The 26,184-nt window shown below is 35.8% G+C and overlaps 2 protein-coding genes across 2 annotated transcripts; both read right to left on the minus strand.

Moving 5' to 3' along the window:
• Window positions 1-362: 362 nt before the first annotated feature.
• LOC108675893 lies at window positions 363-2,910 on the minus strand. The gene is made up of 3 exons (XM_018163941.2): window positions 2,731-2,910; window positions 1,103-1,365; window positions 363-723 (listed from the first exon to the last, which is right to left on the minus strand). Exons 1-3 carry the CDS (start codon window positions 2,885-2,887, stop codon window positions 397-399), a joined length of 747 nt encoding a protein of 248 aa, XP_018019430.1. The 5' UTR covers window positions 2,888-2,910; the 3' UTR covers window positions 363-396.
• Window positions 2,911-3,317: 407 nt separating this feature from the next.
• On the minus strand, window positions 3,318-23,898 carry LOC108675889 (nephrin). Its single transcript, XM_018163935.2, has 13 exons — window positions 23,618-23,898; window positions 12,527-12,659; window positions 11,842-12,044; window positions 9,667-9,753; window positions 8,990-9,187; window positions 7,925-8,076; window positions 7,403-7,547; window positions 6,956-7,086; window positions 6,158-6,317; window positions 5,511-5,673; window positions 5,070-5,206; window positions 4,188-4,300; window positions 3,318-3,521 (listed from the first exon to the last, which is right to left on the minus strand). The coding sequence occupies exons 1-13, from the start codon at window positions 23,706-23,708 to the stop codon at window positions 3,318-3,320; spliced, it is 1,917 nt and encodes a 638-aa protein (XP_018019424.1). The 5' UTR covers window positions 23,709-23,898.
• Between the last annotated feature and the right edge of the window lie 2,286 nt (window positions 23,899-26,184).

Raw genomic sequence — 26,184 nt, forward strand, 5'->3', positions numbered from 1 at the left:
TTACCGGAAATTTCTGTTTCAGAGAGAATACTAGTCAAGTTAGTTTTCATTGCTGAAAATATATATGATCAATAATGCAGAATAGTTTTAAATTGAATGGGTAAATGATCGGTACCTTGTTAAGCTGTTTATGCAGATTCGGGGTAATTGTTCGTAATAATATTGAAGGTAATTGGTAATTTTGTTGGATAAGATTTGGGGTAAATGATTGGTAACCTATGATTTAAGCTGTTTATGGAAAATGGCGCCATGCGCTCGGTTATGTAACTACTAACATTATTCACTACCATTCAGCATCGATATTATTTATGTCTCATTTCAAAAAAAAAGCATTCCCTGTAAAGGATACCTAATATTCTAGGTGAGCAGTATCTTTTAACACTTGCCCTTCTATCTCTAACACGAGCTCTCTGGACTAGAACTCCGAAGTAACCTGACTGTCGTCTGTCTTCTGGGATCAGCTTCAGCAACTGAAATACTGAGTTCTGCTTCTCTGTCTCTAGAACCACGCAGCAAACTGCCTCCTATACCGCCGATGCTGGAGCTCGGAGTCCCCATGGAGTCAACGAGCAAGCCACTGTCTTCCAAGTTTAGCATTGCGCTTCTGGTAGACGTGGCTGGGGAGGCAACCGAGGCTGTGAGTCGAGTGCGGTCGTTTACGTCAGGGGAAGATGACGCGTACAGTGATATCGGGTCGTCACCGTACCGTGCATAGTTCCTTATCTGAGACAAGTTTGGATAAATTTTTCTTGTTAGTAAGCAATTGTTAATGGTTTTAAATATATTATTCCCTTTTGCAGGAGTCCGTTAATCTCGCGCTTAGTGGCTTATTTCATAAATAGTATCGCAAATCATTCTAGTCAGTTCTCTGGGTTTATGCATGAATTGAAAATTTTAAGTCCGACATTTTATACCCATCTATATATAAACGCATATTTTTTCAGATCTATGCACTTTCATCACGCTAAAAAGTGATACTTATAATTTTCAGAAATGTGGTGTATATTTATAAGCAAGAAATTCAACCCATCCCATTTCTGGACCGCTGCCTCCTATCAGTGTCGCGTGAATGGATAAAAATAGATCCTGATAAGCTACTCACCGCGGCTGGATAATCCACCATTACTGATTGCTGCTGTGGAGCACTGAATCTGTTCTGGACTCCACTTCCTTTAGTTTCTCGACCTCGAGAGCTTCTGGCAGGAGCCATGCTCATGAGACGGGTTGCAGACCCAGAAATGCCATCATTTTCTTCTGGTACTTTTTCAAGCTCCAGTGAAGTGTCGTCTATAAGACTCGTGCTGCTCTTCAAAGGGACTCCACAAGTAGTGTCTTCGCCGTCACTGTCATCAGTGTTGTCCATGCCTGCAGAGAGAGCAATGCTTTGCTGAATGTAAGTAATAATGTCTTTCGTTTGCTTGAATCGCAAATTCACTAAAAACTTATAAGCAAAGAAAACTCCACATAAATTCATACCAACTTTAATTAAAAAAACTGATTTATCTGTGTTTCAGAATTTTCAAACTGACGATGGAGCTGGACTCAGAAACGTTCTCTTTAAAGATAGTATAAATTTATATGGAGATTTCTTTGCTTTTAAGTTTTTAGTGAATTTGCTGAATAACTTTCAAATAAACCTTATATTTCTCTGTCTCTAAAATAATAATTTGCTCACGGCTTAGAAAAGGCATTCTGAGACGACTTACATTGATTAATAGGATTTTAACTAAGGTTTTACTTTTAATATGATTGAGATGAATTAAATTGAGTAACGACAATTCTCGCATCCTAGACAAATTTTTATCTAGGATAAAATTTATCTCACACAAATTTATCTCATATCCTAGATAAATTTTACCGAAATAAAAATATTCGGATTTATTCAATTCAATTAGGAACTAAATGCAACCAGAAGAAATAGTGACTTTAGTAAGACAAATTCATAATACAATGATATTAAGAAATGGGTTAATTTACATCAAAACTGATTCGATCAATTTCTTTTAGGCAGTTGGCATGCACTTAATTAATGCTGACCATACTAAAAAGAATTGTTTAAGAAATAAAATATTTTGTGAACATAATTTAGATAACTAAATTCTGGCAAGAAAATGATCACATTGAACGAATTAATATTACAAATTATTTCGCATCATTTCCAAGAGCCCTGAAATAACTGTTGAAGATTTACACCTCACCCTCCTGCATATCCAAGCTATAACAATTCACAAGGGAGTTATGCCAGCGATCAGGCGTGTCGTTAAATGGCTGCAACCTTGAATAACCGTTTGCCTGGCCCCTGAGTATCGCTAATTAAATTCAATGGGACGAAAAAGGCCATAGGGTAAAAAATTGAACAAATGCCTGGAATTAGGGTCATATTTAATGATTATCGCATGAAACCTGGACGTTGACTGATGCTGTAGCACTACTTACTGCATAGTTTAAGACTGAAATTCATGAATAATATTTATGCTAAAAAGTTTACGTTCAACCTTTTACAATAGTCGATTTGTTTTAACCGAGACATTGTGCAAAGAATACTCGTTGGAAAAAATGCTCAAAACTCGTGTTGTATTCAAAACATATTTTAATGGAATTTAATGGATCTGTCAATTAATAAAAGTTAAAATACAAAAGTTAAGAATTTAAATGACTAGAATAATAAAAATATCCATGTTGTACGAGTTTTTTATCATGAAACAATAATAAAAGCCTTTAATTACTCACGTAACAAATCTGGGTTCTTCTCTTTCTTGACGATATGTGTAACAGTCTTGGTGGATTGATGAGATCTCCTGTCCCTTGACCTCATCCACCACACAGCCATCAGCAACACCGCCACCACCAGCAACACTCCACCCATCACACCCATCACCAGAACCATGGGGGAAGGTTCCACTCTTGATGGAAGGCCTATACAAATTTGGCACGAGAAAAGAATTAAACGTTATGTTCAGAATCTTATTATTTGAAGGCTAAAATGTTTATTTCAAATCTCTAGCCTAAATGATGGCCAGTATTAAAATCTTATATCATGACAATGAATATAATGCCTTATCATTCTATGTATTTTTATGGATCATAACAAAGATCCACGAATTCCATTTATGCAATTGAGTTTTCTACTATAAATATAAGTACGACTTACCGTACATTCGACGAGAATGATATAATATTGCAGTGTTTATATACCATCAAATGAATCCATGACTGTACGCGTGATTAATGCTTCGTTTTGAATTATGTATTGAAAAGTATAATTTCAAGACCCATATGCAGCTTCTGCATCAAAGATCCAGAAGAAAGATTCTGTATCAAGATTCTGATTTCAAGAAGAGAAGCTTCTGTATCAAAGATTCTGTATCAAATCTGTAACGCGAAGGCTCAGTTGAACCTCGCGAGTTGAAGGCCAAAGCCTCCGCTCGATACGTCAAGCCAGGCTCCAGAGGGTGAGCCGTGAACGAAGGTTTGCTGCTTGTAGCGTTGAAAACTAAATTGCCGGTTTCTACGTCCCACACCTACAGTAGATCAGGGTGAACTAATTTATTTTTTTATATTGACGTTGAGAGGTAATTATGGTGATCTATATTATAATAATTTAACAGGGCATGGTGAGAATCAACTTTTACTACTTACATGAAGTTTAAGACACTGAATGATAATAATAAAAAAATATTTTCTGCATTCTTTTATTTATGTAACAAGTATTTCATACTCAAGCTTGCAATTTTTATGTGTATTCGAAATTTAAATTGAAATCTAGACTACTCGAATGCACGTGTCATCGATCGAAAATCGTCAATAAAAAGCTTTCCATTTGATCAAAGTAAATTCTATTTTAAACTTGGTTTTACATTATAAGTAACATAATTTGTGTTACGAGAACAAAATCAAAGTAAATTCTATTTTAAACTTGGTTTTACATTATAAGTAACATGATTCGTATAACGAGAACAATTGTACCTTCACGAATTGCAATTTGTCATTCAGAAAAGAAAATTTCTCTCGCACAGTAATAAATTTGAGATTTCTATGAACTATCATCTATAAAAATACATTTAAGAATTCTCTTTTCTAACATAAATTTCCACCGTTTCTCGTTTTGATTGACTCGAGTTTCTGAGGCCTCCATTGAATCTTGCCGCTAAGTTCAGCAGGATTATTTGCTCGGTCTCGCAAGTTACCTGAAGTAGGAACTTCTGGGGCAGCCCTCCGTCAAAGGCCGCTTGGCAGGATACCCCGCCCGAGTGTGACGTGATGTTACCCACCACGCAGTCCGTTAATTCCTCCGGTGGGCCTGCAAAACGTGAGCCGCATAACGAAAACCTAGGCGCAACGAATTTAATGGAGTCGAACGACGATGAGGATTTATTAGTAGAACCGTTCGTATTTCTTTTGGGTTTGGTTAAGTGGAAGTAGAACCGTTCGTATTTCTTTTAGGCTTGGTTAGGTGGAATCTGCCATCGATATTTCGTGTTTTGAGTTAAGATGAATTGTAATGGACGTATTAGGTGATGTATCGTAGACTTCGAACGTTCATAACTCTTCTATGCCTACCGAAACATGAAACTTATATGCTATTAATGCATTAAAATTAGAGGAACTAATGAACCTAAGAGAGAGAGAAAAAGAAAAGAGAGAGAAAGAGAGAGAGAAGTGAGAATTAAGACTGTTTGAACTGACTGCTTGATGATCCGACCAATTCATAACGAGTTTGTTGGGTGAGGTATAGTTTAATTGATGAATTATCCCTTGCGAGTGAGGACAAAATTAAATTATCTTTGTCGCATGCAGGATTTATATTGCAACATTTTTTTCACTAAATAATCACCATGGCGTTGCATCCACGTGAATAACACTTTCATTTTTCAAAATTCAAATCTTAATTCTAGCGCATTCTGTGCAATTGCAAAACAGGCATCATTAGTCATTGAGAAAATGACGCGAGAAAATAATATGGAAAATAATTATATATCATGAAAGTCACAGTAACAAATACCTTGGCAATGCAAAGGAAAACAAATTAAGTCATTTATCACAAGAAACTCGTTATTTTGAGAGCTCACCTGCAGAAATGACCGTAAACGAGCAAGGATTTTCTTGTGCACCGACCGCGTTGGACGCGAAGCACAGCAATGTACCGTAGTCCCGTTCAGACAAAGGAGTGTAGGACAGTACAGACTCTAGACCGTTTGTAGTAAATCTGAGCAGGAATAATGTAGTGCGTAATAGAACATTTATTTGATTATTGAATAGATAATTGTAAGGGAGATTTAATTATACGTTTTCGGCGGTATTGTTTTCCTAGTTTTCACTGCCCAAATAGCGGTATAATTCATTGATTGAGATTTCCAGGCAAAGTCTTTGAAAATAATATGATGACTTTCAAATTATTTTGCCCATGCAATGGCTTGTTTCAATCTGTATTTATCGCCGTATTTATCATATTTATCGTTCCTCCTAACTTATAAATTTGAATTTATATTCAGTGAGTTGTTTCCACTTACTTTCTCTCGGAAACAGATTCGCTGGCGTCTTTCCTGGCGGAGTTATTGAAAGTCCAGCGGAAAGTTACGTTAGAGGGGTCAGCGTCGACAGCGCATCTTATGGTCGTAGGCTCGTACAGCCCCACGCCCCTCAGCGACGGGGGAACGGAGCAGCGTGGGGCATCTGAGGGAAACAGTGAAGAGGATTTTTAATATTAGTTCAACTCAATATTAAATTAATAAATAATACTTATATTCGTGAAAGCTTCTTGAGGTGATCTCCGATAAACTTAACAATTTGATGGCAGCATATGAAAGACACTTCTCCTAAACATGAAACTATTGTGATTGTTGGTTGATTTGGAGCTATTTTGTCGAACGAGATAGTGTTTTGCGCATAATAATTGCTCTTATCATTAAGAAATTGACAGAATTTTCCGTACAAGACTAATGACTAATTTCATTGCGAACGACAATGCGACGATCAGTGATCCTTGAAACCAGTCGAAATGTTTCAGGCTACTCTAAAGTGACAACATATTTTTGCAATCACCTTTCTCAGGAGAATGTGGTGCGAAGGCAGTATTTCTCACTTAAATGTTTTGAACGTAACATCAACAAAAATATTTTTTACACTATCGCGTGAGAATTTGGCTCATCGAACTCACATTTGATGGAAATGTTGACCGGGTTGCTGAGAGCGTCGCCCTCAACGTTTGAAGCCTTGCACTGGTATGCTCCTGATTGCTTTCTGTTGACCCTCTGCAGAGCGAGGGTCGATTCGCTCACCAAGATTCCTTCACGGACGTTGTGTTCCAATTCCAAACCCTAAATACGGGATTTGTAGGTCATCTCATGCAATGCATTGGCCTAACTCAAGCCGTAGGCAGAGAACAGCTTTACTGGAATTGAGGTAACTGTCAGGCATAAACATATGAGTGGTTGAATAATTGAAAACATTCCTTGTAAACTACGAGAAAAGCGGAGAGTTATATGAATATTATGGTTGTACGTATTAAATGGTTGAACTTTTTATTCCCGCAGAAGTCTAGCATAATAACTTATGAACGCACTCATGAGTATTGAATTCCTAGTTTTCTAACAAAACTTTTTATATGCACAATGTACCTTTCGAAGGCATATGAGAGGTGAAAATTCCTGAAATTTTATGAAAGAGAATGAAGTTATAATAGCTGTGTTTTTACATTAGGCTTTTTTCATTGAATAAAATAATAATTAGAAATGAAAACAAACAATAAATTCACGCGTTGTTGATTATTTTTAAAACTCAGAGAACTCCTTTCCATGAACCATTACACTCTTTTACTGCTATTTAGAGAGCATATTTTATTTCTAAATAAACTACGAGTGTACCATGTGCAGACACGTGACTTTGTACGGCGGGGGATTAGCTTTTACTGCAATTTAGAGAGTATAATTCATTTCTATTTAAAGTAAGAGTGTACCATGTGCAGCCACGTGACTTTGTACGGCGGGGGATTAGCGTCAACTCGGCACTCGAAGAAAGCATCGTTGCCTTCCTTCAGCTCGGGCGACTTGAGGGACCAGCCCAGCGACAGCGATACGTTCGGCTTGTCTGCCGAAGACAGATAGCGATTCAGATAATAAATCTCACTAGAAAAGCACTAGATGGCCAAAAAAGTAATAGATAAATATGGTAACAAATAATAAATTGGCCGAAAATAATAAAAATAATAAAAATTTCAAGTATAAATATCTTAATACGGTGGTTGATATTTGTTAGCAGGTACCGAAAAAGTGATAAAGTTAGTTGATGGAACTTGGTTTAAAATATATTTTCTAAGCAAAGGCTATAGACTGTTTTGAAGAAAGAATGTATAATTTGAATAATTAAATAATTTGAAACAAGGTGAAGATGTATCAATACATACACGCGACATCTAGAGTATAAATATCTTCCAGCGTAGCAGCTGGAAGTAGAGGATTTTCGGCTCGGCATGTGAGCTTCGTGCCATGATCTGCCTCTACGATGTCCAGCACCAGAACAGAAGTCGATATGTTGCCGGAATGGCGGATCTGCGATTAAAAAAACACATTTCATCAGCTACAGCTTATACTTTCAGAAGTGGCATTCCCAAATTAGAATTGCAGGCAAGAAGACAAATAACAAAATTATTAATACTAAAAAATAATCCATGCATTATCGATAATAGAAGTCGATATGTTTTCGGAATGGCGTATCTGCCAAAAAAAAAACACATTTTATCAGTTATCGCTGATACTTGCAGAAGTGGTATTAACAAATTAGAACTGCTGGCAAGAAAACAAATAAAAAAATTATTACTAATTAAATGTAATCGATGCATTACTGGGGACATACTTTTACGGATCATAAATTTAATTTACGAAAAGTCATGGGTTTGCAGCTACTCATGCGCAGTATCCCAACCCACCATGGAAGACTCGAGGGGAAGCTGCTTGGCGTTTCTGAACCATTTTATTGAGGGGGGCGGGTTAGAACCCCTGACCTCACACATGAAGCGAGCATCGCGTCCTGCCACCAAGGGCTCCACCTCCAGCAGGATGTTCACGCTCAGCGGTCCCGCTGCAAGAAACATTTTAGGACTAACGAACTATAATTCAGGGTTAATATATGTCTTAATAAATTTTGGAAGCTTCAATGGGTGGGAAAATTTGAAATAGGTCTAATTAATAAAATTGAATGAGAGAAAATGTGTCAGAATTAGTATGGGAACTTACATTGCAGGGGAAAAGCGGTTATCTGTCTTATGAAGTTAAATTTGTTGTTTTGGTTCATTATGAATGTGAGATGTACCAGTAAATGTATTGAGCGAGTAAGAAAAAATAATTGGCAAACAATGTTATTTCCTTGACTCAGAATCTGGTCACTCAGCTTGCGTTATGTTTGTCTGACAGAACACGAAATGAGCGCAATTATAGTAGATTGGATTACAATTGTGGTGAGAGATTTTAGCGTTGAATGTATTATTCAAATTGAAATCGAAATGAATTACGTTCATTTACCATTTTCTGCAGTTCACTTATTTTAAAATCCCAAAGTTCAATCTGATTTACATTCTAATTTTACTGCTTGCTTACTTTTTTCTTTCGAGGTAATTACATAATTCACTGTTGCGGTGAAAAGATATATAGCGTCAACTTCATTGACCTATATAAATTCATCATGCAATCATTTTACCACATAAGTTTCCAAACATATTGAGACGATCAAAATGTGAACAATAGCGAGATTAACGACAGTAACGTTCACTGACAAAAAGAAAATTTCTGTCCACTGACGCTAGACGATTAAAAATATAACTCAGTAGGCCTACTCACTGCATATGCAGTGAGTGACAGAGAGCGCATTTTCTCGTCGACGAAAACGTGAAGTCACGGACGGACAGACAGACGAACGTACAGACGGACGGACAGACGGACATGGCGAGCACAATAGCGCATTTTTTCCATAAATGAGAAAATGCGATAGAAATTACCTGTGACGTTCCTAGTGTAAAATTTAATGAGAGGCGGAGTGACGTCATTATTGGAGACGCGGCATGTGTAGGGAGCTGACATATCGAGACGAGACGCCGGTGTCTCAAGGCTGTTGTACGACACTCCGTTCCTGACGCTGAAGTTTACGTCGACAACGTTTCCTTCTTGGACCCATACCACTCGCGGCGCAGGCGAGCCTAGAAATTAGTAATTGTTTCGTGTTTCACAACGTTTCAGGGATGATTAAGTACAAATTTGCGGACGAGTCTTAACAAGTGCAATAAAATTTTCCACGATTATCTGAGCCTATGTGAAACTAACCCGTTCTTTTCTATTTAAAAATCAGCTTAAATTATGTCATGATTCCCCTTTAGAATTTTCGTGCAATATGGGGAAAAATACCACAAAATATCATGATATGATACAATTTTTTAACTATAGCGTAATTATCTACAAAGTAGAACTACCATTATAATAAAAGGTATATTTTACGTAAATTCATCCTATTCATCCTCATTTTCCTCATCTATACTCATCACTAGAGGAATTTTTGCGGCCCTTTAGCCGTATTGTTGCAGCGTTTGCGGCAGAAGTGATCCCAATTCTAGAGCAGCATGCACGCTTAATATTTGTATCTCTTTGGAGCCATAAAGTGGTCGAGACAATAGGCTCTAACCTCCCGCTCCAGAGCAGACGACGTCGTTGTTCTGGCCTTCATCGACGGTCTCTTTTGTAACTCGCAGGTGAATGCTGCGCGGTGGAACTGCAGCACAAAACACAATGCTTTTAATCAACTGAACTTTTCTTCCAACCATTTGTGAATATAAAAAAAATTCGAGTGTATAGTGCCTTTGTTCTAACGGCTTGGATGTTGCATAGCATATAGTTTGGTTGATAAATGCTGCGAGAAAAAGTGTGTTGAATTTAAACAGTAACTTTCTATGCCAGCACCCAAATTAAGGTAAAGAATTCGATTATTATTTTCAGAATGAATGTTCATAGCTTTGTATGGATAAGATATTTTTATTTTCATTGACCACAATTATGAAAATTACAATTTGTCCCTGTAATGTTTAATTGGTCTTGCTTGTAACGAAAATGATGTTCACTAGCGCTGTTTCTAGCCCAAATTATTTCAAGGCAACGTCATTTATTTTTTATTTCGTTTCGACTATTATTCATGTCGAAACGAAATGAAAAATGATTCTATTTATATAACAAAACTGCCTCGAGAATTTAACCTTAATTGAATAAAATAAAAGGGTATTTACAGCCTAAAAGTCTCCTAGCATTCATTCCCTATTTATTTCGTTTCCAGGCAACAAATATTGAGATTTAGATTGAAATGCAGGAACAAATCTCCATTCATAACTTCCGGCAAAAATAAGTGATTGCTGCAGAACATTCGGCAAATCTGAGTCTGTTTTGAGGCACCGGTGCGCGCGACAAACTTCTGATTAGAGTCGCCCCACTGCTTTACTTTCGCTTGGAATTCCTCATCGAAATTCCAAGGAAATTCTCGCCTTTAGCGGAATGCTGCTAGTGCGAGTATATATAGGGCAGTATTTAGGCAGTAGTATTCCTTGCAAATTCCAAGGAAATTCTCGCCTTTAGCGGAATGCTGCTAGTGCGAGTAGGGCAGTATTTAGGCAGTAGTATTCCTTGCAAATCCCAGGAAATTCTCGCCTTTAGCGGAATGCTGCTGGTGCGAGTATAGGGCAGTATTTAGACTTTAGCGGAATGCTGCTAGTGCGAGTAGAGCAGTATTTAGGCAGTAGTATTCCTTGCAAATCCCAGGAAATTCTCGCCTTTAGCGGAATGCTGCCAGTGCGAGTAGGGGAGTATTTAGGGAGTAGTATTCCTTGCAAATCCCAGGAAATTCGCGCCTTTAGCGGAATGCTGCCAGTGCGAGTAGGGCAGTATTTAGGCAGTAGTATTCCTTTGCAAATCCCAGCCGTGATATAAATAATGATGCACAAAATATGAAACCTGGATGGCAAGAAAAATTTTCTTTGAGGAAATAACGTGACTGAACATTGATAATATTAAATTAAAATATTTTTTATAGAATACATTATAATTGTTTCTTAACATTCTTGTAGAATTGAAAACTAAATACTCTTAATCTCAGGTGAGCGAGGAAAATGAACATTCAAATTTTTTTTTTTCGTTTTCGTACATTTTTTTAGCGACAAATAAGTAATAATAAATTATCATTTATAAAAGTATGAAACACAGTATCTCATGCTTAACATTCACTGGTAACCAAATAAATGCGCACCTATCAAAAAAGCTGATTAGTACCTGACGGAAAGTCTTAAAATAATGACGACGATTTAACAATTATTTCTGGTTCTTATCGCAAAAATGTATCCGTCTGCTTAATACATTCACATCTTAGCGACATATATTAATAAATTTGAAGAACAATTAGGAACAGGAGATGCTAACACGGTATTTAATTACCTATCATTCTACCACAGTTTGTCATTATCACTTCGATGGCTGCTGATGTGAGGTATTTACTATTGAATAATGTAAGTCAATCTATAATATAATATTTAATGATTATATATTTCGAACCTACATTTAAATAGCTTCAAAAATATTCCTCAAAATTTCAGTTCCAATACTTTCAATGCTATATTTTTTACTTTCAATACTTACAATGCCAAACAAGAGGCCAACAATGTTACGGTTGGTGAATTGCTGTAGTGAAAACTACCTACCGAAGTTTTTCCGTAGATACATTACCTTAAAACTAGTCTATAATTAGTTTGTTTGAGAATATGGTGACATGATATATTATGGTACTAATAGTTACTATAATATTAGATAGCTGATATCTCACCCACGACAGTGAGCTGCGTGAGCGCCACCTTGGAGTTGGAGAAGTTATAGTCAACGCGGCAGCGATAAGTTCGAGCATCGCCGCTCGTAACGTTTAGGAGCACCAACACAGGAGGATATTCGTGTGCCAAATACACAGCCCTGTGACCGATCTGGCGCGCGTCCGACCAGATCTCTGGGTGGCGACCCGAGCGCTGGTCATAGCTGGATAAATAGAAACATGCCAAGGCAGTTTAGTTTGCAGTTGGATCTAATTGTGCGCATTAATAAAGCGTGTATTGTGTAGTGATGAAACAATTTGGCAGATTATACATTCCTGTGATGAGTTGGTTTTCGGCAACGCGAAGCACAGCCTCTATATAGTTTCATAAAGATGAAGAAAGTCTCACCATTTTTTTATTCAATAGCTAATTTGACCGAATGTAATACTTCGTCATCATAATTGGCGTTTCAAGAATTTCAATATATGATTTTTTTCTGATTAACCACTATTATATTATATTATGACCACTATTATCAATAATGATATAGCATCCTATTACAAATTAGACGAGCAGAAAAAAATTCATTTAATAGACGGGATGACAAAGTTCAAAATTACACATTTTTTTACAAAAATTGTAGTAGATGACATTGAAAACTGTAAATTTATTGTATTGTTGATTACAAATTGATATGAAAGGTACCTGTAGAAGGGTGCTTCATCGGTGCCGAAGTACCAGAGGGTGAGCACAGGCTCGTCGTGAGGTGGAGAGTGAATGGCGCAGGGCAGAGAGGCGTTGAAGCCTTCAACAACCTCCACCTGAGAAATGTCTGACTCTGCAACACATAGAAATAAGAAATTGTAATTGAACTGAAAAAAATGCATTGAGACTTTTAGTTAAGAGTCGAAACTGATTCTGACTCTGCAACACACACAGATATAAAATCGTGATTGAACTGAAAAAAACATACATTGAGACTTTCAGTCAAGAGTCAAAACTAGTCTTATTAATATACAAAAATAAAGTTTATTCAATAGATCCCTAGAGGGAGGCAGTTATAAATCATTACGTGTTCATTAGATAGGTAAAAATCAAAACTTTCACACTCCTTCTGGAGCTTAAAAAAATGTTTGTTTAATTTTACTCTCGGGGAAAAAATAGCTCAATTTCGTAAGATGGTTTTGCCTGGCGGTGATATGAACACAAAGGCCTTAAGTCAGCCAAGGGCGGGTCGCGGTCTGTAGTTCTCGAGGGCTCCATAACCATAGAGTTATAGACGCCATAAAGCTAAGGAGTTTATTGATCATCTTGGAGGCGCTCGTTGCCCGGATGATGTTCATTAGCTCAAATCAACTAATGTATGAATTACTGCATGACTTTACCTAGGTCCAGCACTGCCCATTATAATCAAACGGGCCTTGGAAAAATATACCTTGCAAACGAGCGGTCTTTCAGGCCATCAAATTATGAGCCCAGGCCGTAGCTATTTCGAGATTTTGCACAAATTGAATTATTTTTAGACAACTGTTAATAGTTATTATAAAAACATAACAAAACGAAATTCGTGTGAATCAGAAACTTTTGAATGTTTTTTTATTAATAATACCGAGTAAAAAGCCAATCGAGTGTTGATCGATAATAAGAAAGATATTGTCATGGCCTATTTTTTTTTATTCTGCGAAAATCATTTTGTGTTACGCAGAGCTCTGCGTATTACTTGATAAATCAATTAACTCCAAGTTTGCCCAGCATAAGACAAATGCAATTTTTGTCCCAAGTAAAATTTATATATAAACACAGGTCCTAAATTAGCGTATTCATTATGACCAATTTTAGCACGCAATTTTGTTCGATTACTTACTCGATTTCAGCACAAAAAAATGTTCGATGCTAATCTCAGCTTCATACCTCATACTGGTGTAAATCGTGCTTTAGCTCTTAATTCATAGCAAACATAAATTAGCATCACAATATAATGGTAATAACCTCTAGCCGTCTATCAGTCGAACTATACTGCATCTCGTAATTAAAAGCAATTTAAAATTATAACGATTAATGTTAGTAGATTATTTTGATTAATATATTAAATAATTATTTAAGTGTGGACTACGGCAGGACTCTCTACAAGGTCCTAAGAGCAATTAGAGCAAATACATTAATTAAAAATTCGATGTATAGTTTTTATGTGTTTGTAAATTAGCAATTGAAGATCACACAGATCAAATGACTGAGGATGCAGCATAAAGTTTCGATGACTGCTGCGAATCATTGCTGTAGACACGAAAGAACAAATACGGCAGGGAGTAAAAAAAAATATGTCATTGTATGTTTTATTATGCATAATTCGTCTCTTTATATCGTTTGATTTTATTTACTGTTGTGGTTCAAATGTATCGTTTCATCACGCTGCGAATAAAATCATAAACCTTTTAGTATTGAAAATTATTTTAGATAATTTTAGATAAATTGTGTTACCGTTAATACGTTTTCTCAACTTCTAGTTTTTAATTAAATTTGCTGTCTAGATACAAACCACGTATTTAAAAAAAAAATAAAACCGGAACAACAAATTGAAACCAGCCGGTAATTTTCAAAAATAGATTAAAAACAAAATACATCATGCTCAAACTTTTCTTCATTTCAGAAATCCCTCCCTCAGGTGAAAGACAAAATTAAATCAATTGCAATTATTGGGACAATGCACTTCTCCGCGTGACTGCGCTCAGCTGAATGAGGTAGTAATTGTGCATGAAACACTTCTTGAATATTACCCTACATGTAGTATTGGCCATTCACCCAAATAAAATAGTACCTTATGCAAAAAAGATACTTATCATGCCCACACGCGATCTTCTCAGACCTGCGAGTGCATGCAGTTAATTAAAGTCATTGTGCTTCGGCTTCCGTCGGAAATGCACAAGAAATATCTGAAACCTATGCGACTATAAGCCTGTAATGTTCGTTCATTTATGTATGAAAAATTATTTACGTTTACTAATGTTGGTGTATGACGAACGGATCAAAAATCACAATAATGTTCTTGACATCAATCCTAAGCACAGCTATTAGAGTTGCTCGGCCATCATTATTCTTAGCTTTGATGCTCGTCGATGCTTGCTGATCAATGAAAGAAAGGATGATTGGCTGAAATTTGACTAATGTTCAGATTTTTCAAATACCCAGCGCAACAGTGCGAGAATAGGCTGAAAATTGAAACTCAATGGGAGCGCGCAAGTAAATGAGAAAGAAATCTACCAAAACTGAAAGAAATTTGAGAAAGAGCAGCTGGGAAACGCCTAGGGCCGTTGGTGGTTAAATCTAAAATGTGAATAATACGGCGGAAGCTTCATAATGCTGATTGAGTTCAGATTTACAGATTTAGGTAGTTAATTAACAGACAACAATACTGTCAGCTAAACTAAATTTAGGATTTATACAAATACATTTAAGATTAACATGTGTTCGGAGGCTAAATATTATGTATGGAAACGAATTTAGGAGTTATGATTCTCAAAGCATAAAGATTGTTCTCATTTCTATACACTTTCTGAGGAAAAAAAACTCATTCACAACGTGAACTTGATCCAATAGGGATAACATTCCCACAACGCTATGTCAATGAACTGCGTGCGCGCGATAGCCAACATTAACATCGGTGCAACCTTATCAAACGTTCCTTCTACATGCCAAACCGGCATAAATTTTCAATTCATTTGTTCAAGTAAAAGATGGGTTCAAAAGATCAAAGCAAAGTGAGCTGCCTAAAACCCAGTCATATACCACGAAAACAATTGTCTTGTGCTTTATGTTGGACTCGGAGAGCCGTTACGATCGGAATCAATTCATCAGTTGGCACTTAACTACACTCAAGAGCGGATGTAAACCTCTTTACGGTCGAAACTGATGGGGTTTGGTCAGGCACAGCAGCAAGTGACTGCAACGCATAGTTTACTCACTACTCGGATGTTAAAATTTTAGAAAGATGTTCAGATGTTTTCGAAGTTTTTCAATAACATAGCCTGGAATTAACTAGCACTGATTGGTAGGTTCTCAAACCTGTTAATAGAACACCCGATCAGCTATAATTTGATTAGTGAGCTGATGGGATTGATTCAAGGTACTTCAATCTAAGTTTATATTTTCTTGTCACGAACAGATCAACTTGAGCCAGCAAGGTATGCACGCAAGATACCGATAGAGGTAAAGAATTTTGAAACATAATTTTAGAAAAAATGGCTAATAACGTTAAAAAATTCTGAACAGAAAATTTTGAAGTTCACACCTTTTCTTCCTGCATCGTTCTAGTCACCAACTCGGAAAAAAGATAACAAAAACTAAGAGAGAGGAAAATCAATTTTATCTAAAAAATTTATTTGCGCTAAAACATAAAAAATTATGCTATCATTACGAAATCATGGCCCACTTCAGTCATCCACAGAATATCAACATTAAAATAAACCTGGTATTTTCCACTTAATGATGATGCTTGCTATTAACTTACCACCATTATAAAAATAATCTGCGCACTGCAGCTCAACGTTGAAGTGCTCACCTTATAATATGATGTGGTCTATTTATTAGTACCATCAACTGTAAAAGCCAGGCCACAAGTCGTTCATTTTTGGTGCCTTAATTGATTGTGGAGTAAAATGAATAAGAAATTGAGAGACATTATTTATTCTAATTAATTATATGTAACGGTATAATTATGCGTGACTTATATAGGTACGTACATGTACGCTTAAAGCTTAGTTAGATATTGTGGTGAAGTATAAGCTACCGATTAAATATGAGCTCTGAATTTTACGAAATACGAACTTGTAAAGATACCGTTTCATTAAAATATTTTGGAAATTAAAATAACTATTTACATTTTTTGTATCACTATACATTAAAAATATTTTATACTGCAGCGATATCCAGCAAAAATTCGATTATATTAAACTTCGTGGCGTGGAAAAAAAAGATAATAACAGGAATAAAACTAAAAATAAGTGCTACATTCAAGATCGTTTTCTTATTGATGCGTATTCCTATCGCGAATAGCGCAGCTTCGCAGTTTTATTTCCAAGAGGTCCCTCAGGTGATGCCTTTGGGTTTTTTCGGCTAGTGCTGTATAATAGAACTATCGGCCCCTCCAGTCTAAGTTACCTGCCTCTATTTTTAGTCTGGCAGCCTATAGGCACGAAAAAACAATAAAGTTTGAACTATTGGACTGATTTTTTGCAACGTATTGTCATGACAGTGGAACTCCCTGTATATGCTCGTTATAGTGCCGCTGCTCTGTAATATTTTGACAACGAATTGTCCGCTAAGCACTTCTCGGTGGCAATATTAAAGTGAAAAATCTGCTTTTGATCCAATGTTTTTATCGTTAATGTGCTTTTTTTTAATTGCCATTGATTTATCAGCAAGGTTTTGTCAAGAAACTAATATCGAGTTATAATTAACTTCTCATTTGTCGCAATTTGCAGCAAGGAGTAGCTTCAACACGTTGCTATGGGGAGAATTTAGACATAAATATTTTATGATAAATGTGACATTTCTAATCATTTACGGCTGAGGTCAAAGAATGCCATTGGATATATTTTTGAAGCAGTATAGTATAGTATAGTATAGTATAGTATAGTATAGTATAGTATAGTATAGTATAGTATAGTATAGTATAGTATAGTATAGTATAGTATAGTACAAATGACTACATATCTCTTAATTCTGACAATGCCATTATTTTAGCGTCTTCAAGTCTGTTGCCGATCACGCTGTTTTACCTGATTAAAAAATGTTAATTAATCACAATTAATTTCATAGAAGAGTATAAATTTGCAAAAGGAATTCAGTAAGCCTGTTCAATTAAGGCTGAATAGTATTATTTGGGCTGGAGGGCCATATTTTGACTAGCCATTTAACATCCCCCTTAATGTTGATTTAAAATCTGTTAAATTAGATTTAATTTCTAATCTATCTAATCTCTAATTTGTTAATTAGATTTAATTTAATTTAATTGTTATATTAGAATGTTGATTTAACATCTTCCCTGAATCCCAAATAATATGTAACACAATTTTGGACATTATGAAGGCATCAGCCACCGGTTCTTTATTCATGACTTACTCTTAATTTTAAGCTTATATTTTTAACGAGAATTTTTACTATAACTGAAACTCATTTTAATTTACAGAGCATAATTTATTGCTCATGTATAATATAAAAAAATAGCAGCTAAATTGTATTCGAATAAATTCAGTTGCCATTTGTTAATTTGCGCAAAGAGTCGTACGTTGCCATATAGGCGACAAAATTTGACTTCAGTTCATTTTTATAGTTACTAAACCCTTTTTTTTCGAAAGAAATACTTTTTCCTCCTATTTTCTGTGGCCGAATAAGTCAATCTTTATTCTTTTTCCTTTGTGTAGTTTCACAGATTACCGTTAAGGTCTTAAGAGATTTTTATAATCTCTTAAGACCTTAATATAATAATATAATACAATAGTATAAATCTTAAGAGATTTTCATAATCTCTTAAGACCTTAATATAATAATATAATACAATAATATGAATCTTAAGAGATTTTATAATCTCTTAAGTTGAGCTTACGCAAAGCAATTGCTTGGAACTCAAAAAGAAAAGTTCCTGCTAACTCAAATATTTTCGCAGAACTCAGTTGATACTCAAAATAAAAGAATACTAAAATATAATTGCATCTTCAGTTTGCACCTAGGTCATTTGTCTATGAACAATTACTACGATTTAAAAAAAATGATCCCCGAGTTTTGCTATAAAACAACGTACGCTTACGAGATTTCATTTATAATCATCATACAAAGCAAATAGCTTGGAAAATAGTGCAAATGATATCATCATTCTCGTAATTATAAAGCAAACAATCGAAGTTAATGACTGATCGTCATTCAATCATCTTTTAAAACAAACGGAGTTATCAAAACAACGCTTTGATAACACAAGCAATATTTCGAGAAAACATAAGCTCTGTGGCTTAAAAATGAGCTAATAAAATCTTAATCCAACAGCGGCATCAATATTTCATTATGAAGAAATATAATTAGAGTAAACAAGTAAATATGAGTTAATGATTTCCTATCTAATGAGAATGTTTTCTTTTTGTAAATCCGATACTCACACAAGCTATTCCAGGATCGGAAACAAGACATATGAAAAAGAAACACCGTGTCGCCGTTTTTATTCTAATTTAACACTAGAAATACGTAAAACATCTGATAAAAACGGCGAATCAGTTTATTTTCACGGGGCGACCGGCCACTAGAACGCCAATGTGACCGTTTTTTCACCGTTTTTTCGCCGTTTTTTTCTAACAGTGTGCACTATGGAGCCAGAACAGGTCGTTATTTGCGGCTACGGTGACTGAAGTGAATTACTATCATCAATAATACAGCATCGAGCACACCTACAGAAAAAGTATTTTAGAGACGTGACCTAATTTATCCAAGTGGGCGACATGTCCAGAATAGGTTGGATGTTCTGCATTAGTGTGACACGCCTCGCATGGCGTGTAGGTGCTTGCGTGTAGCCTTCATGACAACGGCCGTGCAAGTGCTAAATTACTGCGCCATAATGCTGCACTGGGCAACCTGAAGTTACATCTCTATTGCTTAACGTGGAAGATAAATATATTGCCACAATTACCACAGTTAGGATAACCATGGCTCTGGCAAGCGTTTTATTTTAACAGAATGATTTATTCAAATGAATGTTAGTCAGTTTTTCGTGGAGCCCTGATAACAGAGGTTGTGACTGAAAATTGACCATCGCGTAATGTCATGTAATTTTTCTTGCACGTTACTTGAGGTTTGTCTAATTTTAATTTACCCCAAATGATAAGTTCATTAATTTCATATAGGCAACATTTTTAGATGATTAATGCTCAATAGCGCTTTGTTTGTTTTTATTATGGGATTGAAATTTAAAATTCGATGGTGGTCAATGCAAAAAATTAGCAGTAAATGTGGCAAAAAAGGCGGTAAATGCAATAAAAATGTGTCAAAAATAAATGCAATAAAAATGTGGCAAAAAGGTAGTAATGAATTAAAAATTATTTACATTGATAGTCATAACTGGAAGACAAACAACAGTTTCTGACAACAACAAACAACAGTTCTGAAAATTCTAAGTAAAGCTCTTTAAAATTTTTAAATTTTAGGAATAAATGAATAAAGCTTATTCAATTTATTTAAAAATATCAAGTGTAAACAAGAATCTGTGCTCCATTCTTGATAGCTCTGTCTACAAAAAGTTAGGAAGCAAAACCCTGACCAAATGACGGAACCAAGGCGAGCGCATACACGCTGGTGAAGACACCTCATTCCCTTCTGAATAATAAAAACTGTATCTATACAATTACAAAATCTTTCTCTACTTTCTTTGTAGCTTATTATGAAATGCTTCGTTCTAATTATTCTTATATTATTCAAAGGATAACCATATTTCTTTACTAATGTACTGCAGCGCCAGGAAAGTTTCTTCGCTACAGAATTATGGAATGCTTAATTCTAATAATTCTTATATTATTCATAGGATAACCATATTTCTTAACTCATGTACTGCAGCGCGAGGAAAGTTTCTTCGCTACAGAATTATGGAATGCTTAATTCTAATAATTCTTATATTATTCATAGGATAACCATATTTCTTAACTCATGTACTGCAGCGCGAGGAAAGTNTATTGGATGGCAGCGAGCTGCTGACATGCGATGTGCTGATTCTGGCAGTCAGGCCGAAATTCTTGCCAGGCTAAAGCTGACATTTAACTGAACAAGTCAGTCTATTGGAAATCTGAAGTTAGACAGCCGTATATGACGAGAACAGAATGGCATTGCATGTTCAAGAACAATAATAATATTGAACACAAATTATCAAAAATTGAACAAACTATCAAAATTATCAAATTGAACAAAATATCTACTAGAGAGCAGATTGCTTGGTAATGATTGTGGTTATTCGTGATGAGCTTGTTAGGGCTAAAATTATCACTTTGAATTTGAAACTGTATTTCGAATTCCTCCGTAAGTCTTTTGGGCTTCTTGATAGCCAAAGTAAATTTACACATAACATTAAAACAACATTAGCGATCAAGCATATTATTTACTCTTATACATAACTTATCTTAAGGTTGCATTAAGGTGCTTTCGTGATTACTGACGTCATAAAAGGCTCAAAAAGCTGTCATCGATCGCCCGAATCTCGATCAATTCTTTGTCACGGCACAGCATATCTCAGCTACAATCAATAACGAGTCGTCAATTTCGTTTCAATGGCTTCACGAGGCTATAAATATCGCCGCACTATATCAGTGAACAATTGGAGCCATTGGAATTGATTACAGTTATATCATGCGATGAAATAAATAATTATAACTGAAATTTCAAAATTTAATGAAACTGCCAAATTTAGATTGATGGCAAACAATGGTTACGTAAATAACAGAAAAAAATTTTTAAGGCAAGTCTTTGTGTGTAAGGGCAGCACACGTACATGGGAGATTATTTTTTTAGCAAACTGAAAACATTTCTGTGAATCATTTGATCGCCCCATAATTTGCGACCTGCAGCCTAGAGCTTTGATGACGATCATTATGCCTTTCATTTGATCTATAATGCTATTAAAATTCTCTCTAGAACATGAATCAGTGACGAAATTCTAACTTTCATACGGATTTCGACATAAAATGCATTAAATATTATAATTTACGTGGTGATAATATATTGAGACCGAGAAAAGGAATGCTTCACTTATTCTGAAATTAAAACATACTTCACGAGGCTATAAATATCGCCGCACTATATCAGTGAACAATTGGAGCGATTGGAATTGATTACAGTTATATTATGCGATGAAATAAATACTTATAACTGAAATTTCAAAATTTAGTCAAACTGCCAATTTTAGATTGATGGCATAAAATGGTTACTTAAGTGACAGAAAAAAGTTTAAGGCAAGCTTTTTTGCGTGAGAAGAGCAGCACACGTACATGGGAATTTATTAATAGCAAACTGAAAACATTTCTGTGAATCATTTGATCGCCCCATAATTTGTGACTCGCAGCCTAGAGCTTTAATGACGATCATTATGCCTGTCATTTGATCTATGATGCTATTAAAATTCGCTCTAGGTGATGAATCAGTGACGAAATTTTAACTTTCGTACGGCTTTCGACATAAAATGCATTAAATAATATAATTTACGTGGTGATAATATATCGAGACCAAGGAAAGGAATTCTTCACTTACCCTGAAATTAAAACATATCACACCCTCAAGTTTTTTACTCAAACGAGAAATACACATTATTCACACAGAAAATGGAGAACTGTTGAAGCATTTTACGATGAAAAATTTTTACTACCGCTCATATATATATAATACTATATATATCTGATAAGGAACATAAAATACCTATCAGGGATATAAACTAAAATTCGTTGAGATAATCTGCTTTTGGTTGACACGCCTCAACATCTTGACACTTAGCTTTACTAATTCTGGTCAAACGATTGCGTCGGAATTTTTTTTTTCCTTCCACGACGGAAAAAGCCAAACGATTCCCAAACCTCTTGCCTGAATCCCTGCTGCTGATTGAGTCAGCCAGAAAATTGCGTATCGACCGAATGATGCCAGCAGTCTCTGAGCTGTGTATGTGATGCCAGCAGTCTCTGAGCTGTGTATGTGATGCCAGCAGTCTCTGAGCTGTGAATGTGATGACAGCAGTCTCTGAGCTGTGTATGTATGACTGTGAACTCTGTAATTTCAACATTCCACTCTATTCATCGGATGCATTCATCCAAAGTAATTTGACGCACATTCAACATTTCTAAGCATTGATATTCAGATTATCGACGGATTCAGTTGACGCCCTCAATTTCCGTTCAGTGCACCAGAAGGCTCCAAACTCTATTTATATAGGCTGATAATGCTGATGGACGTAATTCGTTCTGCACTTTTTTTAAGTTTAATCAAATGACTTATAAATACGATTAAAAATTTATTTTATGCTTATATTGAAAAAGAACGCAATTATAATTATTATACGCAATTAAAAAATACGTTTCTTCTATAAAAAAACCAATTAAGGGATGCTGGAAAAATTAGATTTAAGTTTTTTCAGAAGGATCGCTGGGCACATTCGTATACTTTCAGGTCAGGGCCTTACTAGACACTTTAGTCTCTGTTTAAAAAACTATTTTATAGCTATCAAGTGCTGGTCAATAAAAAAGCATCTGGCGGCATGCAGCTAAAAAAATGTTTCTCCTGTTCCTCAATCTTAGCTTTAGTCAGCGAAAACTCTTTTTGAGAAATGTTTTTAATAATTGTATAAGTCATTGAATGATTTTTTTTCCGCTAGGGTTTTTTGAGCCCGGTAAGCAAAATCGAAGAATTTTCAGAATTTTTTATCCAACGCGAATCAATTTGGATCCGTGAAGTTCTGCAACGCGTAATGGTTCAATCAAATTCTAATCATAAACCTCTCAGTGACGTTGTAGAGCTATACTAATAAAATTACTTTAATTAAGTAAATGGATGCATTAAACTGAGTTATACTGACCCTTATTATTTAAGCCTCGAGCAAAAATCCAGCAATTATTTTCGATAATTTAAATCAGAAAACAACGTATGCCCTAAACGGCTGTTACCCTCCCGCCAGTAAATGCAAAAAAGCCCCATGTATTTCGTCGCGTTTTCACCATTGAAGTGAAATGGCAGCTAAAAGGTCAGGTATCCAATCGCCTAAAGTGAGTTCTGTCATTTTTACCTACTTACCCGAGGCCTCGAAGCTGGAGAGGGCAGAGGCCAGGGATCGTACAACGATCGCGAACAGCAACACAAGGATCATCAGCAACGACCGCCTCATCTCCAGAACACCAGATCTTCGAAGCGACGAAAATAATCGTAGAAGAATCCTTCTTTCTGTCGTGGAGTCTTGGGCTTTCTTTTAGGCTGGTCCATAGATGGGAGATACGCGACTCCCAATGGTGCGAGAAATACGCAAAATAAACTTGACTGGCATTTAGCCTCGAGGGTTGAAACTCAAACTTATTCAACTCACAGTAATACGTTCGGTCGATAATATCGAAACCTGATCGTTTATTTTAATTGCATATAAGTCCCACTGTGAAGAACAATTAATTTTCTTATATTTCCTCAATTAAAACGTTAAAACGAGGCAAAAAACACAAATTTCTTTTATATATTTTTGTAAACTTGCATTTAATACTAAAATATTTAAGAGGATAAAATACACAGATTTACTAAATAATTATCAAATTTTAAATTGGATCATGTAATATATTTTTAATTATCTGCAAAATGTATGCGATTATAACACCGAGAATTTGAGATATGGTAAATAAAAATCAATTCATAGCGGCAAGCCTTGCCCGGAGTTCGAAGTACCCCATTCTCAGGAAGTATTCTTAGCGAGACCGGCGCTCTGCTTCGCCGTAATCTCTTCCAAAGCGTAATAATTCGTCGCTAATCTTTTATTCTATATTACTTAGGTTATTGCACACGCGCGAGCACAGAGTTCATATTCAGCAATGCCAAAATTACGGCATGGGCCATGATAGAGTGACGTGCACTCATTCTCATTCTGGATTGCGTAAACAAGTTAAAATTCAGTAGCGTCCGTCATCAAGAAATCGTGAAAATGAAAACAGTTTTTAGCGAATTTTCTTACTTATGGAAAAAAAGGCGCTATTGTGCTCGCCAAGTCCGTCTGTCTGTCCGTCTGTCTGTCTGTCCGTCCGAGACTTCATGCCGTTTTCGTCGACGAGAAAATCCGTTCTGTCACTCACTGTAGTGAGTACTGAGTTTATTTTTTTATACTACATTACTATGCTAAGACCAGCTTCATAGTTATTCAATTTCTTTAATGTCTCGTAAGGAATCGACCTTTCGAAATAGTGAGCAAGTGTTATTGTTTTAAATAGTTGTCTTTAGAGAGCTCATAGATTAATTGCTTAAAACGAGATCTATGATTAAAGAGATTAAACGAGATTTTCTATGTGGTGTTTCTAAATATTTGTTCAGTTGCAATATAGAATAAAATATTGTACTTTGGGTACCGGATGAATCATATCCAGTGTTGATGTTCATTTTATTTCATTCAACAACATGACATTAATTCTATTACTTTATATATAAGTTCAGATTATATCGGGGCCGTGTATTTCTAAAAAATTTTACGGAAAATTTGTTGGAATTAAAACATAAATATTCCCAAAAATAGATCGAACTATATTGTCGCATGCCCTATTTTAGAGCATCAAAGGAGCTGATTACTGATAAATGTTAAATTAAAAGTTTTTGAGAACAGCAGAGTTCTCTCTTGTACCTCAAATGTGTATAGCAAGTAAACAAGCAACCAGACCAATTAATATTAATATTGAAAAAAAAGAAAATGATTGGTTAGCTTATGAAGTTTATTCGATGGGTAATAAGCTGAGACTAGAATAGAATAGAAGTGTCGGCGCTGAAGAAATAGGCCCATGGCCTGTTGCCGCTTCTTGAACTTTTCGTGACTTGATTCAGAAGGGATCCGGCCTTTGGAACCCGATCTTTCCATAACTGACGAATTGATTGAGATAGCTGCTGGACTTATTGCCTGGTCCGTAGTTTGCTAGGCATTTTAAGACTGAACATATGCTCCTGCATAGTCACTAGATATAGGCTAGTAAGATTTTACAAAAACGACAGTGGGCGGTAGCGTGAGGTTTAGTTGAGATTAACTATAGGCTATGTGCTATATGTGATTAACTATAGGCTTCTACTAGTGTGAGCGTCAGCTTATACCGCGTCGTCAGCTGTCAATGCTATACTTGAATGACATGTGTGTGCACTGTTGGCAGAGACAACAGTGCAATAATGAATCAGCCGACAAAAGAAAGAGTTAACTATGTCCTTTTTTTCCTCTTATGTTTGACTGTGCAGCTTAGGAATCACCAAAAATAATTATAATGCATGCAAGAATAATTATCTTAAGAGCAAAATAGGAAGACTGGATTATAAGCAACTTTATTCTGGGGTTAGTCCACAAAAGTTATAAGTATGCATTACTGTCACGCTGGAGCAGATTTATTTCATGCATCAAATGCTACAGTCGTGCTTCCCCGGTAAATGTGCCGGGAACGGCGGTCATTGAGCAAAGTTTACCACTGTCATTTAAAGTTGAAATGGATTTCATTGGGTAAATTAATAGGCACATGCCGATTTTCCGCTGACAAAGCATGCGGCCAACAGCTGCTATAGCGCCAAAGTTATTTATCGACATCCATCGCTATTGTTAAAAGTATGCGGGGTAAAATAAAGGGCAACAATATGTTTAGGTT

This window comes from Hyalella azteca, unplaced genomic scaffold (assembly GCF_000764305.2).
Source record: "Hyalella azteca isolate HAZT.00-mixed unplaced genomic scaffold, Hazt_2.0.2 contig6498, whole genome shotgun sequence".
Taxonomy (NCBI): Eukaryota; Metazoa; Arthropoda; class Malacostraca; order Amphipoda; family Hyalellidae; genus Hyalella; species Hyalella azteca.

Bases quoted from the DNA above. Each gene is read 5' to 3' on its own strand.
- LOC108675893 (XM_018163941.2), bottom strand. From the start codon at position 2,887: ATGGTTCTGGTGATGGGTGTGATGGGTGGAGTGTTGCTGGTGGTGGCG. The intron at 1,366-2,730 runs GTGAGTAATTAA...CTCTCTCTGCAG, and splicing joins GAAGAACCCAGATTTGTTAC to GCATGGACAACACTGATGAC. The intron at 724-1,102 runs GTGAGTAGCTTA...AACTTGTCTCAG, and splicing joins TGGTGGATTATCCAGCCGCG to ATAAGGAACTATGCACGGTA.
- LOC108675889 (XM_018163935.2), bottom strand. From the start codon at position 23,708: ATGAGGCGGTCGTTGCTGATGATCCTTGTGTTGCTGTTCGCGATCGTT. The intron at 12,045-12,526 runs GTACCTTTCATA...CTATTTATCCAG, and splicing joins GATGAAGCACCCTTCTACAG to CTATGACCAGCGCTCGGGTC. The intron at 5,207-5,510 runs GTAAGTGGAAAC...ATTCCTGCTCAG, and splicing joins GAATCTGTTTCCGAGAGAAA to ATTTACTACAAACGGTCTAG.